The sequence below is a fragment of the Chaetodon trifascialis genome, chromosome 13 (assembly GCF_039877785.1).
Source record: "Chaetodon trifascialis isolate fChaTrf1 chromosome 13, fChaTrf1.hap1, whole genome shotgun sequence".
Taxonomy (NCBI): Eukaryota; Metazoa; Chordata; class Actinopteri; order Chaetodontiformes; family Chaetodontidae; genus Chaetodon; species Chaetodon trifascialis.
In genome coordinates this window covers 6,472,406-6,485,890 of record NC_092068.1, presented here as the reverse complement: position 1 = coordinate 6,485,890, position 13,485 = coordinate 6,472,406, and the positions used below count along the sequence as shown (strand labels likewise).

Genomic DNA, 13,485 nt, shown 5'->3' with positions numbered 1-13,485 from the left:
TCATGGCACTTGGAGTTATTAAAGATGAAGCCGCTGCCACAGTCACAGTAATAGGACCCACCAGTGTTGACACAGGTGGTGGTAGAAGGGCAGATGTTGGGTGTTGCACACTCATTAATGTCTTCACAGAGTCGGCCATCTCCTACAAAACCTCCCAGACAGGAGCACTCATAACCCCCCAGTCTGTTGATACAAGCAGCATTGGGGTCGCATTGGTTGTCTTCATTGCATTCATTTATGTCTGCACACGTCAGTCCATTTCCTACAAAACCGCTGTTGCAGGTACACTGATATGACCCCATGATGTTCGTGCAGTCTGCATATAGACTGCAGATGTTGCTTGCGCATTCATCGATGTCCACGCAGCTCTGCCCATTACTTTCAAAGCCATTGCTGCACGTGCAGCGGTAACTGCCAGGCAGATTTTTACAACCTTTGTAGCCAAGTGAAGAAGAACACACATAGGGAGTCTCTGAACATTCATCGATGTCAAGACACAGGTAGTTTCCATTGCCTTTATAGCCAGCATTACAGGTACAAACATAGGACCCAGGGTTGTTGGTGCAGGTGGCGTTCCAGTGGCAGGTCCTTTGATTCGTGCATTCATTAACATCTGTACACTGGAAGCCATTACCCCTGAAGCCAACTTTACACTGGCACTGACGCCCACCCTCGTGGTTAGTACAGAGGGCATTAGCATGGCAACCCCCATTTTCTTTTTGGCACTCGTCAATGTCCTGGCAGTTGGTGCCATCCCCAATGTATCCATTGAGGCAGACACACGTGTAGCTGCCCAGGGTGTTGTTGCAGCGGGCCCTTGGGTGACAGCTGTGCAGGCCACTGAGACATTCATCAATGTCACTGCACAGCAGACCGTCACCCTGGTAGCCCATGCGGCACACACAGGTGAAGTTGTTTTTGACCTTCAAACACTCGGCCTGGGGGTGGCACTTGCTGCCTGCTGCCTCGCAGTCCCTCAGGTCAGCAACTGGGAAGGACAAGAAGGAGAGAAAGGAGTCTGAGAAATACAGAACCTTTTGAATATGTTTAAGCAACATTTGTAAATTGGTGTCTACTGTCTGTGAGTTGGGTAAAAGCAGCAATGATTTTTTTCTATGAAGGTAAGATACCTGCACAGCAGAATTCCAGCACTGCAAATAGACTTATCAGCCACAGGAGTGGAAACCTGTGAGGACAAAGAAAAGTTATACTTAGAGTTATACATCTTTCCATTTAGTCTGAAATTCATCCAGGTCTGTTCTGTTGATTCGACCTAATTGCAAAGTATGTGTTACCTTTCTTACTGTACTTGTTTCCACAGCCTACTTTCATCCCACTGAACAATGACCGGGTGTCTATTGTTACGGTTGGTGTAACATTGATAAACCTGTTGTCTTATCCTGACTCACCCCAAAGAGGTCATACATTGAAACTCAGAAAGAAAAAAAATTAATTGAGCTCATGAAGGCAGCGTTGTGAAGTGTTGTGAAGTGACCACAGATTTGAGCACACTGTGGGACTCTCTGGATTTCAGGTCTAATCATATGATTTATGAACACTGCATAAACTGACTGGAGGTTTTTTTTTTGTTTGTTTTTTTCAGCTCTTATTCAGAAGTTAAAAAACTGTGTTTTGGGTTAAATCATGTTCATCCTAATACACCGGAGGGCTCTGGTTTAGAAAGTTGTTTTCCCACAATGCTCAGTGCAGGTCTTTCAGTCACCTCAGTATTTTCACTGGTAATGGCTGAAGAAAGTAGATGCTCTGAATTATGAGAATAATGACAAAAATCTCTGTTTGTTCTGTTTAGGTTACCATCTAAATGTCGATATCCTCTCCGGGCCATGCAGGACTATTGTCTGTGTGTCAGGAGAAGGCTCTAGATGGACAGTGAGAGTAATGAGGCAGATCCCCATTACATAAATGCAGAAGTGTGTACTGTAAATTATATTAAGCCTCCCTGAGGAACTGCAACTAGGACAGAGATGTATGACAGCTGCCATAAAGTCCATCACCATCTGCAACACTTATAGCCTTAAGACAGAATTTGAGATGTGAGGAAGTGTTTACAGTTTGATACATTAAAGTACACCAGGAAGAGTCAGTCTATCTCTGAAAGCACTGATCTATATAACACTCTATAACACTGAGCTTTCCCTAAAAGGATGTCATCTTATTCATTCTCTACCTGTGGGTGTGAATCTATTCTTTACATTTAATTTTATTTTACTGTAACAAAGTAGTTTAGCATTTTGGGAGCGTATTTGTTTCCTTTCCACTTGTTAGAGGATTGACAGTGCTCTCATAGCTGTCCATTAAATATGAGGCTAGCTGGTTAGCCTATCTTAGCATAAAGAGGGTGAACAGTGAGAAACAGCCTGGCTCTGTCCAACAGTACCATAAAAACATTTTTTTTACCAACCATGCTAAGGCTTTCTACTTAATATCTTATGTCTTGTTTCTTTAATACGTGCAAAAACCATGTAAAAATGACAATGTGTGGTTCCATAGTGACATCTTGCCATCTTTGGTGAAATCACTACACAAAACTATTTTGTTTTTGCCTTTCGATTTAATATACATTCAGCCAGCAATTAAACGAGCGAGATATAATGTGTTAATAGTGAGCTTTGAAAATGCTGATGAGTGGATTTTCTTACTTCGGACAGAGCCAGGCTACGTTTCCCACAGTTTTCAGTCTTTGTGCTAAGATTAGCTAACCATCTCTCCATCTTTAATAACCTTTAACATGCAAGTGTACGAATGGCATTGATCTTCTCATATAACTCTCTGCAACCCAAAAGGTTGAACTATTCTTTTAATATCTAAGAATAATCTTTGTTCTGTTAGAGTTATATGTTTAGTTGACTTTTGTCAGGATGTTAGCCCTCAAAGAGAGTAGTGTGGTCAATATTGAGACATACTGGTCCAACCTGCATCCATCTGCTCTTGTCTAAATTTTGTGGCAGCATTGTCAGTGTTTATGTTTGATTTCACATGCTTAACTGTATCCCTGTGCAGTTATTACAGAAATTAAGTTTATAAGGAGTTGTGTGTTCTTTTACCTTTGTGTGCTTTCTTTACTTTGGCTATTTTATCGCATTTTATTTCTTATCTACCTCATTTGCATAGCATAGATTTTACATAGAGTTATACATCATGAACTGACCTGTATAGCAGTTAATCAATACTTTACATCCGACTGAAGCCTTTAAGCTTTAATCATCCAAAAGTGAAATGATTCATGATAACTACACTAATAAATTGTGGTAACTACAAAGAACCTTAACAGTCTTCGTTAGAAGCTGAAAGAAAACATACAGTTGCAGAGATTTTCACTCACCGCATATTTCCCGTCTCCTGGTGGTCTTTGAATCTTTCGTAAATGAGAAGGTGTGAACTCCCCTTCTCTAGATCGCTCCTTCTCTTCGTCCTTCTCGGCAGTGTCCAACCTCCGTCGTTAAACAGCGTCTTCCACTTCCTCCTCCTCCACCTCTGCCGTGATTCCACCACCCCTGGGATTGGGGACAATGGCCCACCTCAGCATGCCATGCACTGCCCTGACATCTTAAACCTCTGGGAAGGGGAACACCCATATTCCCCTGCTTAGGTGTCAGCTCTTGCACAATAAGTGGACGAGTCCCCTGAGGCCTCTGTTTGTCCTCCTCACTGTAGACAAGAAAGCAGGACACCAAAATAACTTTCATTGACCTGCTCATCAGGGGAGAGAGGGATTTGGAGCCTTGTAGTGATATTTTCCTGTTTGATTCTTCTGCATTTGATACAGACATCAATTTGTATCAAAGCTGTGTGGTAAAAACGTGTAGATCATATTACAATCACAACTGAAACCAGTGTACTAATTTGAGAGGTCATACCACTCTTTTCATGAGCCACCAAACTGTCATGAGGTGCATGTCTTTAAACTCTATTTGGTCAAATGTAGCTGGATATTATTATAGCTGAAACATGAGCTCTTCTGATGCCTACATTCTTTGCAATGATTGGTATTCACTGCATTATCATACCTGACAAATCCAATTCATAAGGCACAAACATAAGATAAAACAAACCAACATGCCTCATTTGAAATATTTTATCCGCTTCTGCTGTTATTCCAATGCAAATTTCACTATCAGATTTCATTAGATCCTGGCAACTTTTCAAGCGGTAACATTATGTACCTGACTGTACAGTATGTGACACACAAAGTCATAAACCCTTAGCAGAAGTTTCTGAACCAATACAGATTATGAGCTGTGATCACAGGTGGGAAAAGTGGGACCATTTTTATTGCCTGTTGTAAAGATTTACATATCAGATCACTTGGGCCTGTACAGCTCTTCACCTTTGTTACTCTATATTGCTTATCATTCTGTGGCTGTAACAAGCACAGTTTCGATTCAGCACAGATCAAGATCATGCTGACCGTCAAAGCAGCTAAACAACTTTCTACAGTTTCCCAGTGAAACAAAGTGTCATGGAGGCTCTGTCTCCCCCCTTACCAGCTGGAATTAGCAGCAACAAAGACAGCAGAGCAGCACAGAAGATGATTCATTCCATTTCTACAGGACAGAGACTCTGCTAGCAGCTCTGTGAGCCTGTACTTAGGAACAGTGGGCTTTGCTAGCACGCTCACAATGACAATGCTAAAATGCTGATGTTGGCAGGCGTAAAGTTTAACATGTTCACCATCGTAGTTTAGCATGCTAACATTTAGCAAATACAAAAATTATAGCATGAGGCTAATTAGCAACGAATACGTCAATTGCTAAAGGCTAATTTGCACATCAAATTTCAAACGGTCTATGTACAATTTGCACTGTAATTGGCACTGTTGGATTCCTGGGGAATTAATTTTTGCATGGAGAATCATAATTCTTGGTAATCTAGAGGCTAAAAAATGACACTGCAATGGCTGCCCTAGTGACAATTTGGAAAATGACCATTTCTGTTTCCTTACTGGTTGCTCTATTTGATTGCCAAAATTATAAAGGTTGACAAATCTGCAGATTGATAGTTCAATATTTCTTTTTGGCAATTTAAATGAGCAAGGTGCTGGAAGATCAGCTTTTGGAATAGTCTTGTCAAGTCTTAACAATTGTCAGGCTTGGGCTTGAAGCAGGACTCAGATGCAGAGACTCGTGAACACAAATTCAGCCTTTATTAAAGAAGTCTGAAAAATCCTCTTGGCAGAGTGAGAAAAAACGAAAAGGCTATGAAACTTTCCTGACGAGTGATCTTCCCTACAGGAAATCACCTGTAAAATATTACAATACTATATAATACAAACTGAAATTGCTCCAGGAATATCTATACTAACTAGAGTAATAAAACAAAGAACAGAAAATCACACCAAAGGAGGAAAAAACAGATCCAACAAAACAATATAAACTACAACCAATATTACTCTTAACGAGAAAAAACCTAAGTCTATGTCTACAAGAAAACTATACTGGTCTATAAAAGGTATAACGAAAAATCACAAAAGACAAAAGACAAAAAACCCAAAACAAGACAATACCTCACCGTAGTGTGACAACAATGACTAATGATTATATTTAGTATCTTAAGACAAAGCCCCCCATATTTTGTTTTGTTTTGTTAGAAGTAGAAAAAACAATATTTGTTGTGGATACTGTCAAGACATGTTGCAACCCATGAAAAATTTTTTTGATATCACATATTTACCTTGATACAGAAATTTGATTTTCTTTCAAAATGTAAAAAAAAAATCCATTTCAATCACAATCACATAAATAATAATAATAATCATAATTATTATTGTTGTTGTTGTTGTTGTTGTTGTTGTTATCACTGACTGAATTTGTTCTGAATCCACTGGCACTAAGCATTTGATCTAACTCATTTGCCACATGTGGTTACTCATTTTAGCATTTTTCAACAAGAACTCTGTGGGAGATACAGGTTTCTATGATCACATGTTAATTCAATTCAATTCAATTTTATTTGTGTATAGTGCCAAATCACAACAGAAGTTGCCTCAGGACACTTTCCATACAGAGCTGGCACAAGCCGAGCTCTTTTATCAATCACATGTTAAAAAAGCACAAAGTTGATAACCAGATAGACTCAAGTAGGAATTCATTTTCAACGTAATCTAATGACACAGACATCACCTCCATGCTAATTTCTGTATGATTGTAATAATTTGGATCATTTTTATCGTCAAAATCGTTGACTTTGTGCAGAGGAGAGAGGCCAGGTGAGGCAGCGACCAGGTAAGCTTCACCTGGGATTGCTCAATGCCTCACAAACTGGGTTGAGCGCATGCATTTGGCGCGTGCCTGCTGCTATCTCTGTTTGTCACCATAGAATGTTTGCAGACACTTTTATTATATGTCTCGATTTTAGTTGCTGATCTGTCATGAAACCACATGAACCCATGAAGCAGGAGAGGCCGTCAGTACTTCTGCCTCACTGAAGGGGGCGTGCGAGAGCCCACAGGTTCGTGCTTGCTTGTGCTGTTGCTGTTCTTCTACGAGACGTCAAGCGCCAATTCACTAGATAAAAATCAGACAGTCAAGTGCACTGCAGCAGTCTGTTTTTTATTATTTTTTGCTCTGATTCTAGATAGATAGATAGATAGATAGATAGATAGATAGATAGATAGATAGATAGATAGATAGATAGATAGATAGATAGATAGATAGATAGATAGATAGATAGATAGATAGATAGATAGATGATTTTCTTGTTATCCTTTTGTTGAATAGTCTGTATTAAAGATTGATCAAAGCATCAGAATAAAAAGTTTTTACAACAACTGAATATTTCAATTGAGGTACATATTTGTGAGCTCCTTTCTAAGTATTTCCCATCCTGCACATTATGTGTGAATGTGGCCCCCTTCCTCATAAGACCCTCTGGGAAATTCTCTGTGCTGGCCAAGATCACCTTTGCTAAATGACACCCAGGCTTTTGTACAAGCATTCCTCTTCCTTCAGTAAAATATGAAGTTATGTGTTCACACTGCAGAGCATGTTCACTTCCCTTTTCTGTATTTGATCCCTGACTGACACCAGCCAGTAATGCTTAAGAATGGAAGTATCGGGGGCTCTGTTTGTGGGAATATTTCTCAGACAGATCATCTCTATGCTAACTGAGACTCTGCTGTGTCATCAAACAGAGTGTGACTCACAACACCTGAGCAGTGTTTTCCCAACTTCTGGTTTCTGTCATGTAAGATACCTGTTTGGACAGTTGATGATGTCATCATGTCACAGTGTTTCTCAGTTTGTTATAAATAGACACAGTACCTATTTAGACTCATTTACTTCAACACTTAGCACATATTGAGGTATTTTAGGTGTGCTCATGTAAACAAGAACATACAATTGTGGATACATGATGTTTGTCAGAGGGAAGACTGCAAAGTGCTAAAAAACACAACATGCAATTGTCATTCAGTATTATTATAATAGCACAATACAATATATTGGGAATATATGAATACCATAAACCATCTGAAGTGACAGATTACTTCCTACAGGCATATCATAGAGATACAACAGAATGAAACCATAAATAATACCATAAATCCTCTGTGAAACAGGGTCACAGACCTGTGGTTTGAGTGTTTATGAGTTAAACAAAGAGTTCTTAGAAGTTGTTAATATTGATAGGCTGAGTCTTTTCTGTCTGTTAGGGTCTAATTTAGTCAAAAGTGTTTCATAAACATTAAAAGTATTTAGATTTGCTGATGAGCTGACAGAATAACACACCTAAACAGAGACAGAAAGAGAGGCCAAATATGGTCATTCCGGAAAAAAGGTGCGTTTGGGGAGCCACTCCTTCTCTTCCTTGACTATTCAAATTAGAGCGACGTCATGAGACTGTTTGTCTTATAAATGTAGTTCATAACAGCTCGCAGTCAGTTCGCTACAACAACCTCAAAGGAGATAATAGACAAACCGCTCTTCACAGGAACGTCTCTTTCAGTGTGCGCACGCGCTCGTTGAGTTTCTCTCGGAACAGGTTTGACAGGACACGCCCGCGAGGAGAAAAAGGAAGCCTTACCTGCTCGGACGCCATTCTTTACTCCGTCTTTGGTCTCTCTGGACGACAGACGGATAGAAAGCCATTAAGGGAAACTTTTGGTCATTACTTCGTTTTTAGGTTTTCTGAATTTCATCATGCACCTCTGGATTGCTCTCGTGCTCGCTGCCCTCGCAGCTGGAGCCTCAGCGCAAAGCTGTAAGTAGTTTGATTTGTTCAACTTTATTAGGCTGAAAATGGCATACAACGCAGTTTGAGCCAGCTCACATCGCTTAATTGTGACTCTGTAGTATATTCATTTCAAGAGGCTTTCTCAGGACTTGAATAGCTTCAGTTAGAGAACAAATAAATTGAATATATTACCTTTCATGTAGCGTCTTTCTAATTACCTTTCTTTGCCTTCAGTGTAATGTTTGCTCCTTTAAAGTGACTTTGTTAGCAGTGAGAGCTGGAGAAATGTGACTGTTAACGCAGGTAGTTTGCTGTGGAGGGGGGGTTGGGAGGCTTTGTCCTGCTCTCTGGGGACTTGGCTCTTTGGAGAAACCAACGCCCAGGTGTTGGATAAACCTGCTGGTCTACCTGCCGCTCTGTTTATAGTGCTGGCTAACACACACATAGATCCTCTGTGAAACAGGATTTCTCTAGGCCTGCCATACATCTGAGTGTTTAGTCTTAACTTAAAAAATATTGTCAGCCTCAATCACAGTATAGCGTTTTTTGTTTGTTTGTTTGTTTTTTTAAAACCTAATAGACTACATATGTGCAACTTTAAGTGATATTTAACTTGACATGCATTGAGATTGAAGAGTCCTTGTTAAGAGTTTCTAGTTTACACTGATAACTGTGACTTTGTTTCTGTCTGAATGACAAACAACCGATGTGTTTCTCTCTTTAGGCTCATGTGAAACTATGAAGTGGGCTACCTGTGATGGAACTCCATGCAAGTGTGAAATTTTGGTCGACAACAATGTGAAACAACTGCTGACGTGCAGCGAATGTGAGTATAAGACGAGTGCTGTAATCCAGCCTGTTAACCAGCTCCCTGCAGCCTTCCTTTTTGCAGGTTGTCCTTTTCTCGCCTCATGACGTGCCTTTTTGTTTCACCCCCAGTGATCCCTAAGTGCTTTTTGATGAAGGCTGAGATGTACAGAGCTAAAAAGGGCCTGGACACCCGTACGATTGGAGGAAAGCCAGTGGAGGAAGCCTTCGTGGACAACGATGGCATCTATGACCCCGACTGTGAGAATGATGGCAAATTCAAGGCCAAGCAGTGCAACAACACAGAGGAGTGCTGGTGCGTCAACAGTGCTGGCGTTCGTCGAACTGACAAGGGAGACAAGAACCTCAAGTGTGAAAAGCTTGTGGAGACCTAGTAAGTATTTGATCCTGAGTAGCGTGGAGATCTGGTTTTTAGGATGAACATTTTCAATGTTCAATGCTGAAACGTTTCTACCTTTTTGTCTCTTTTCTCCAGCTGGGTCCGTCTTGAGCTGACACACAAACCAGCGAAGGCTGATGTGGATGCCAGCAAGTTGAAGGCGTAAGTGTATTTAACAGCTCCCATTTACATGACAAGTACTATTTCGCTATTTACAAAATAACATTAGAGCCTCAAGATTTCATAATTATAATATCTTGCCTTAATGCAGCGCCTTCGCAGAAGCCATTAACAAACGCTACAAGAACTTCAACAAGGACTTTGTGGACAGTGTTGCGGTGAGTGGGGGAAAAAAAGATGCATTTTTTTAAATGCCACTTAATGAAGTATTTAATTTTCAGAGCAGCATGACAAAAGTAGCCCACTAACAGAGTGTCCTGTCTATCATCCTGCAGTATGACCCCAAGGCCCGCTTGATTGTGGTTGATGTGAAGAAGCCAAAAGCAGAGCGCAAGACTGACCTGGCCAATATGGCCTACTACATGGAGAAAGATGTATGTCCAAGCTATAGCTATATGTCATTTAAAAAAAAAAGTTTGGCCTGTGCCTGTCATGTGTCATAACCCCCTCTTCTCCTGCAGGTGAAGGTGCTGCCCCTGTTCAAGAACCAAGAAAAGTTTGAGCCAACTGTAGGCAGCGAGAAGCTGGAGATGGAGAAGATCCTGGTGTACTATGTGGACGAGGAGCCCCCGACTTTCACCATGAAGAACCTGTCTGGTGGCATCATCGCTGTCATCGTGGTGGTGGTGGTAGCTGTGGTTGCTGGTTTGCTGGTCCTGGTGAGTGCATCTGTCTGCCTGACATGTCATTCATGTTGATTCGGCATTTTTTTCTTTCAGCTTTGAGTCTGAGTCCCTGTTTTCTGTTTTTTTTTGTGTGTAGTTCTTCGCCAGGAAGCGAAGTCAGCGGTACAACAAAGCTCAGGTGAGATGAACTTCCTCTTACTTTTCTTTTGTAACGCCAGGCAGTCTGTGTAAAGGCTGGTTTTCGCACCACAGAATTTCTGTTTAACAACCTTTTTTTTTTTTTTGTAATCCAGCAAAGGGAGATGGAGGCCATGTAAAGTCTTCAATGCAGCGGGAGGCTCTGAAGAGTCAGCGTGTACATCACCGTTGGATCTTATTTGCAGTGGGAGTGTGCCATTTTCACCATTTTACTTGAGGAAAACAATTTGTAAAGGAACAATCACTTGCTTTTTTTTTTTTTTTTTTTAAATGTTGTTGGCACTACTGGTACGGCCATTTATTTATAAATTGTGTAAAGGCTTAAAGCATCATCCAAACTGTATGCCATAAAGAACTATACTTTTTAAACTACTACCCGGCACATGCTCCGTTTTAATGTTCGAACTTGTTGAATGGTTTAAACTCAATGTCATAGATTGTACAGTTTCTTACACATGTGTGTGTTTGTGTTTGTTGGATCATTTTTAATAAAAAATATGTTTTAAAAGACTCTGAGTTGCATTGGGTTTTGTTTGTGACTTGGTATCTTAGTCGCAGTGGAAAAGTACAGCACATGTGGGGGGAGGGAACGAGCTCAAGGACGCCGCTGTGGGCACCGCTTTGCATGTTGTCGTGCAGCTCTTGTTTAATACAGAACATGATCAAACGGGTTTTTCTGATAGATCTGATGATATCAACACAAACGGTTGTGTTAAGATGGCTGCACTACATGGACAATTTGCTCAAACTTCAAACCTCTGTCTCACATCTAAGATGGCTGCTGATTGTAATAAGCCTTTTGTTTACATGGGGAAGGTGAAATGGAGGTGTTCTACCCCGATGAGTTCCTGTATGGGTGTGGCAGCCCTGTTTTGAATGTGATTCTGTCCTGGAATTGTTCTTTGAAGGAAACTAATCCCCGGGTCACTTGTAGCATGTACTATCCTTGTTGGCATTTTGGCAGCAGATGCAGATAATTCCTCCTCAACCTGCACAAAGGTGCGGCAGTGGAACATTGAGCTGAGACTGTGGATTATGAAGGTTTTATGTGCTGGTGATACTGGCTGGCTATATGACAACACCTGTTAGTGTGAATGGAGGTGATTAGTCATTTCCAGCCGTATCTCTGAAACTGGCATCACGTTCAACCTGTCAGTCAGGTTCTGACTCATAGATGGACACATGTAGTATGCACACAACAAGCAGGAGAAAGAGTTTAAAGCTGTTTGGTCTGACTGCCTTTCTGGTGTGTTGCCTTCTGTCTGTCAGGGCACTTTGTAAACTCAGTTTTTAAAGGTGCTGTGTAAAAACAATTATTACTGACGGGGCTTAAAGCAGGACTGCAGGAGACTTTATTCAAACAAGTCAAAGTCCAGTAGAGTAAAGCTGCAGAGATCCTCTAAATGAGCAAAGAAGCAAGGAGTGTGAGGTGGGAATTTATTGCACAACAAGCTGGCAACAGGTTAGCTGTGTTGCACTGAAGAGAAATGCAGGCGAAACGGTGGAGGTAACATTCCCGGGTGTCCTGTCACAACACGATCACAGTGTTCAGTGTTTTGTGAGGCTGTGCTCGAGCTGGAGGCAGTCCTTGTTTAACTTTCATGTGACAATGAAGCCCCACTGAAGGTTAAGTCTTCATTTTTCTGGTGACAAAGGGAGCACAGTGTTAGAAACAGCTGTCAACAGCCTGGTAAGTCTGAATCCAGTGTATTTTACATGTTTAACTTTACATTAGATGTTTTTAAGATGGCTATTGTCTATTAGCTCTTAGTTACTTTGCCTCACCTACTTTTTCTCCCCCTTGAGCCCCCGCCTCTTTTTGTTTCCATAGCAACACCACCACAAAAGCATGTCTGTAACTAGTTGAGACAGGTTGGGGATCATATATCCTCCACCACCCCTCCCCCCTTCTTCCTCTCCTGTGAAAAGTACAGGAATGAAGGTGTGTCCCTTGCTGTCGGGCACCTGTTGCAGGTATCAGCACGTCAGTCACATCTGCACCAATGAGGAGGCTGGATGGCAGTTTGGTTTTGACAGAAACCATAGGAGGAGGATGTGGGAAAAAATGAGTGTCTGAGTCCCTGTTTTCTGATTTTGATGGATTGGGACATCTTCCCAGAGTTGATGTGTTGTCTATACAAATGGCTGAAAAAGCAGGTTGTCTCAGGGATTCTACACACTCTTGTTTGCCATAGCTCAGTTTATTCAAGCATTCGACTTGTACAATAATTAAAACACTTTTTCCAAGGATGATTATTTTATATGACAAATAAATATAACACCTGACAATCCTCGCTTTATACAGGCTTAAGATAACACTGGGAGGGAATATCATCTTTTTAAAGTACCTTACATTAAAATATGTCCTTTTTTTCCAGTTTGTCTTTAGGTTACATGTACCTGATCCCGTTGCTTTATTAAAATGCCTTTATATTCTCTGACACACCAAGAATCAAACACAACAGGCATCAGCGTGGTTCTCCTTAAAGCCTTTCAGCGATCACCATACATTTCCACTAACCTGTTCTTTCAGCATTTACCACATCCTCTTACCATTTTCCTCTAAATCAGCAAATATACACAGGGTTGATCCACCTTCTTTTACCCTACCCCTGCTTTACTTCTCTTAGCGCTATCATTTAACTACAAAGGTTTGTACATGACTAAAGTTGCACCACTCTTCTGGCTATTCAGTAACTAAGAGCACACAGGGTCCAAACTGGCTTCCTCTTATAAACTCACAGCCACCTCACCCAGTCCACAGCTCATCATTTACACCTATTGCATTTGAACAGGACGCAAAAAACATGGACATTTTCACTGGATTTGGTTCATGCCCTTTTTGAACTGGTTTCTCCAGCAGTAGTCTGGTTACCTGTTATTGCCTCCTGCTTTCATCATAGTGTTCAGTATCCCTCATTATACAACAACATCTAACACTGAAAGGGTTCTTGCTCCTGGTAGAGATATTGAGCCCTACAGGAGGACAGAAAGAGATGCAAAAATACCCTTTATATGATTCCTTAACAAAACGTCATTATCGCTCTTACATTGTGGATAACTGTGCATTATCTTTTAAGGTGG

The 13,485-nt window shown here is 41.0% G+C and overlaps 1 protein-coding gene across 1 annotated transcript; it reads left to right on the top strand.

The window, feature by feature from the left end:
- Positions 1-7,914: 7,914 nt before the first annotated feature.
- epcam (epithelial cell adhesion molecule) lies at positions 7,915-10,904 on the top strand. Its single transcript, XM_070977283.1, has 9 exons — positions 7,915-8,217; positions 8,915-9,016; positions 9,130-9,391; positions 9,494-9,559; positions 9,669-9,735; positions 9,853-9,951; positions 10,039-10,236; positions 10,340-10,381; positions 10,497-10,904. Exons 1-9 carry the CDS (start codon positions 8,157-8,159, stop codon positions 10,518-10,520), a joined length of 921 nt encoding a protein of 306 aa, XP_070833384.1. The 5' UTR covers positions 7,915-8,156; the 3' UTR covers positions 10,521-10,904.
- The last annotated feature ends 2,581 nt before the right edge of the window (positions 10,905-13,485 follow it).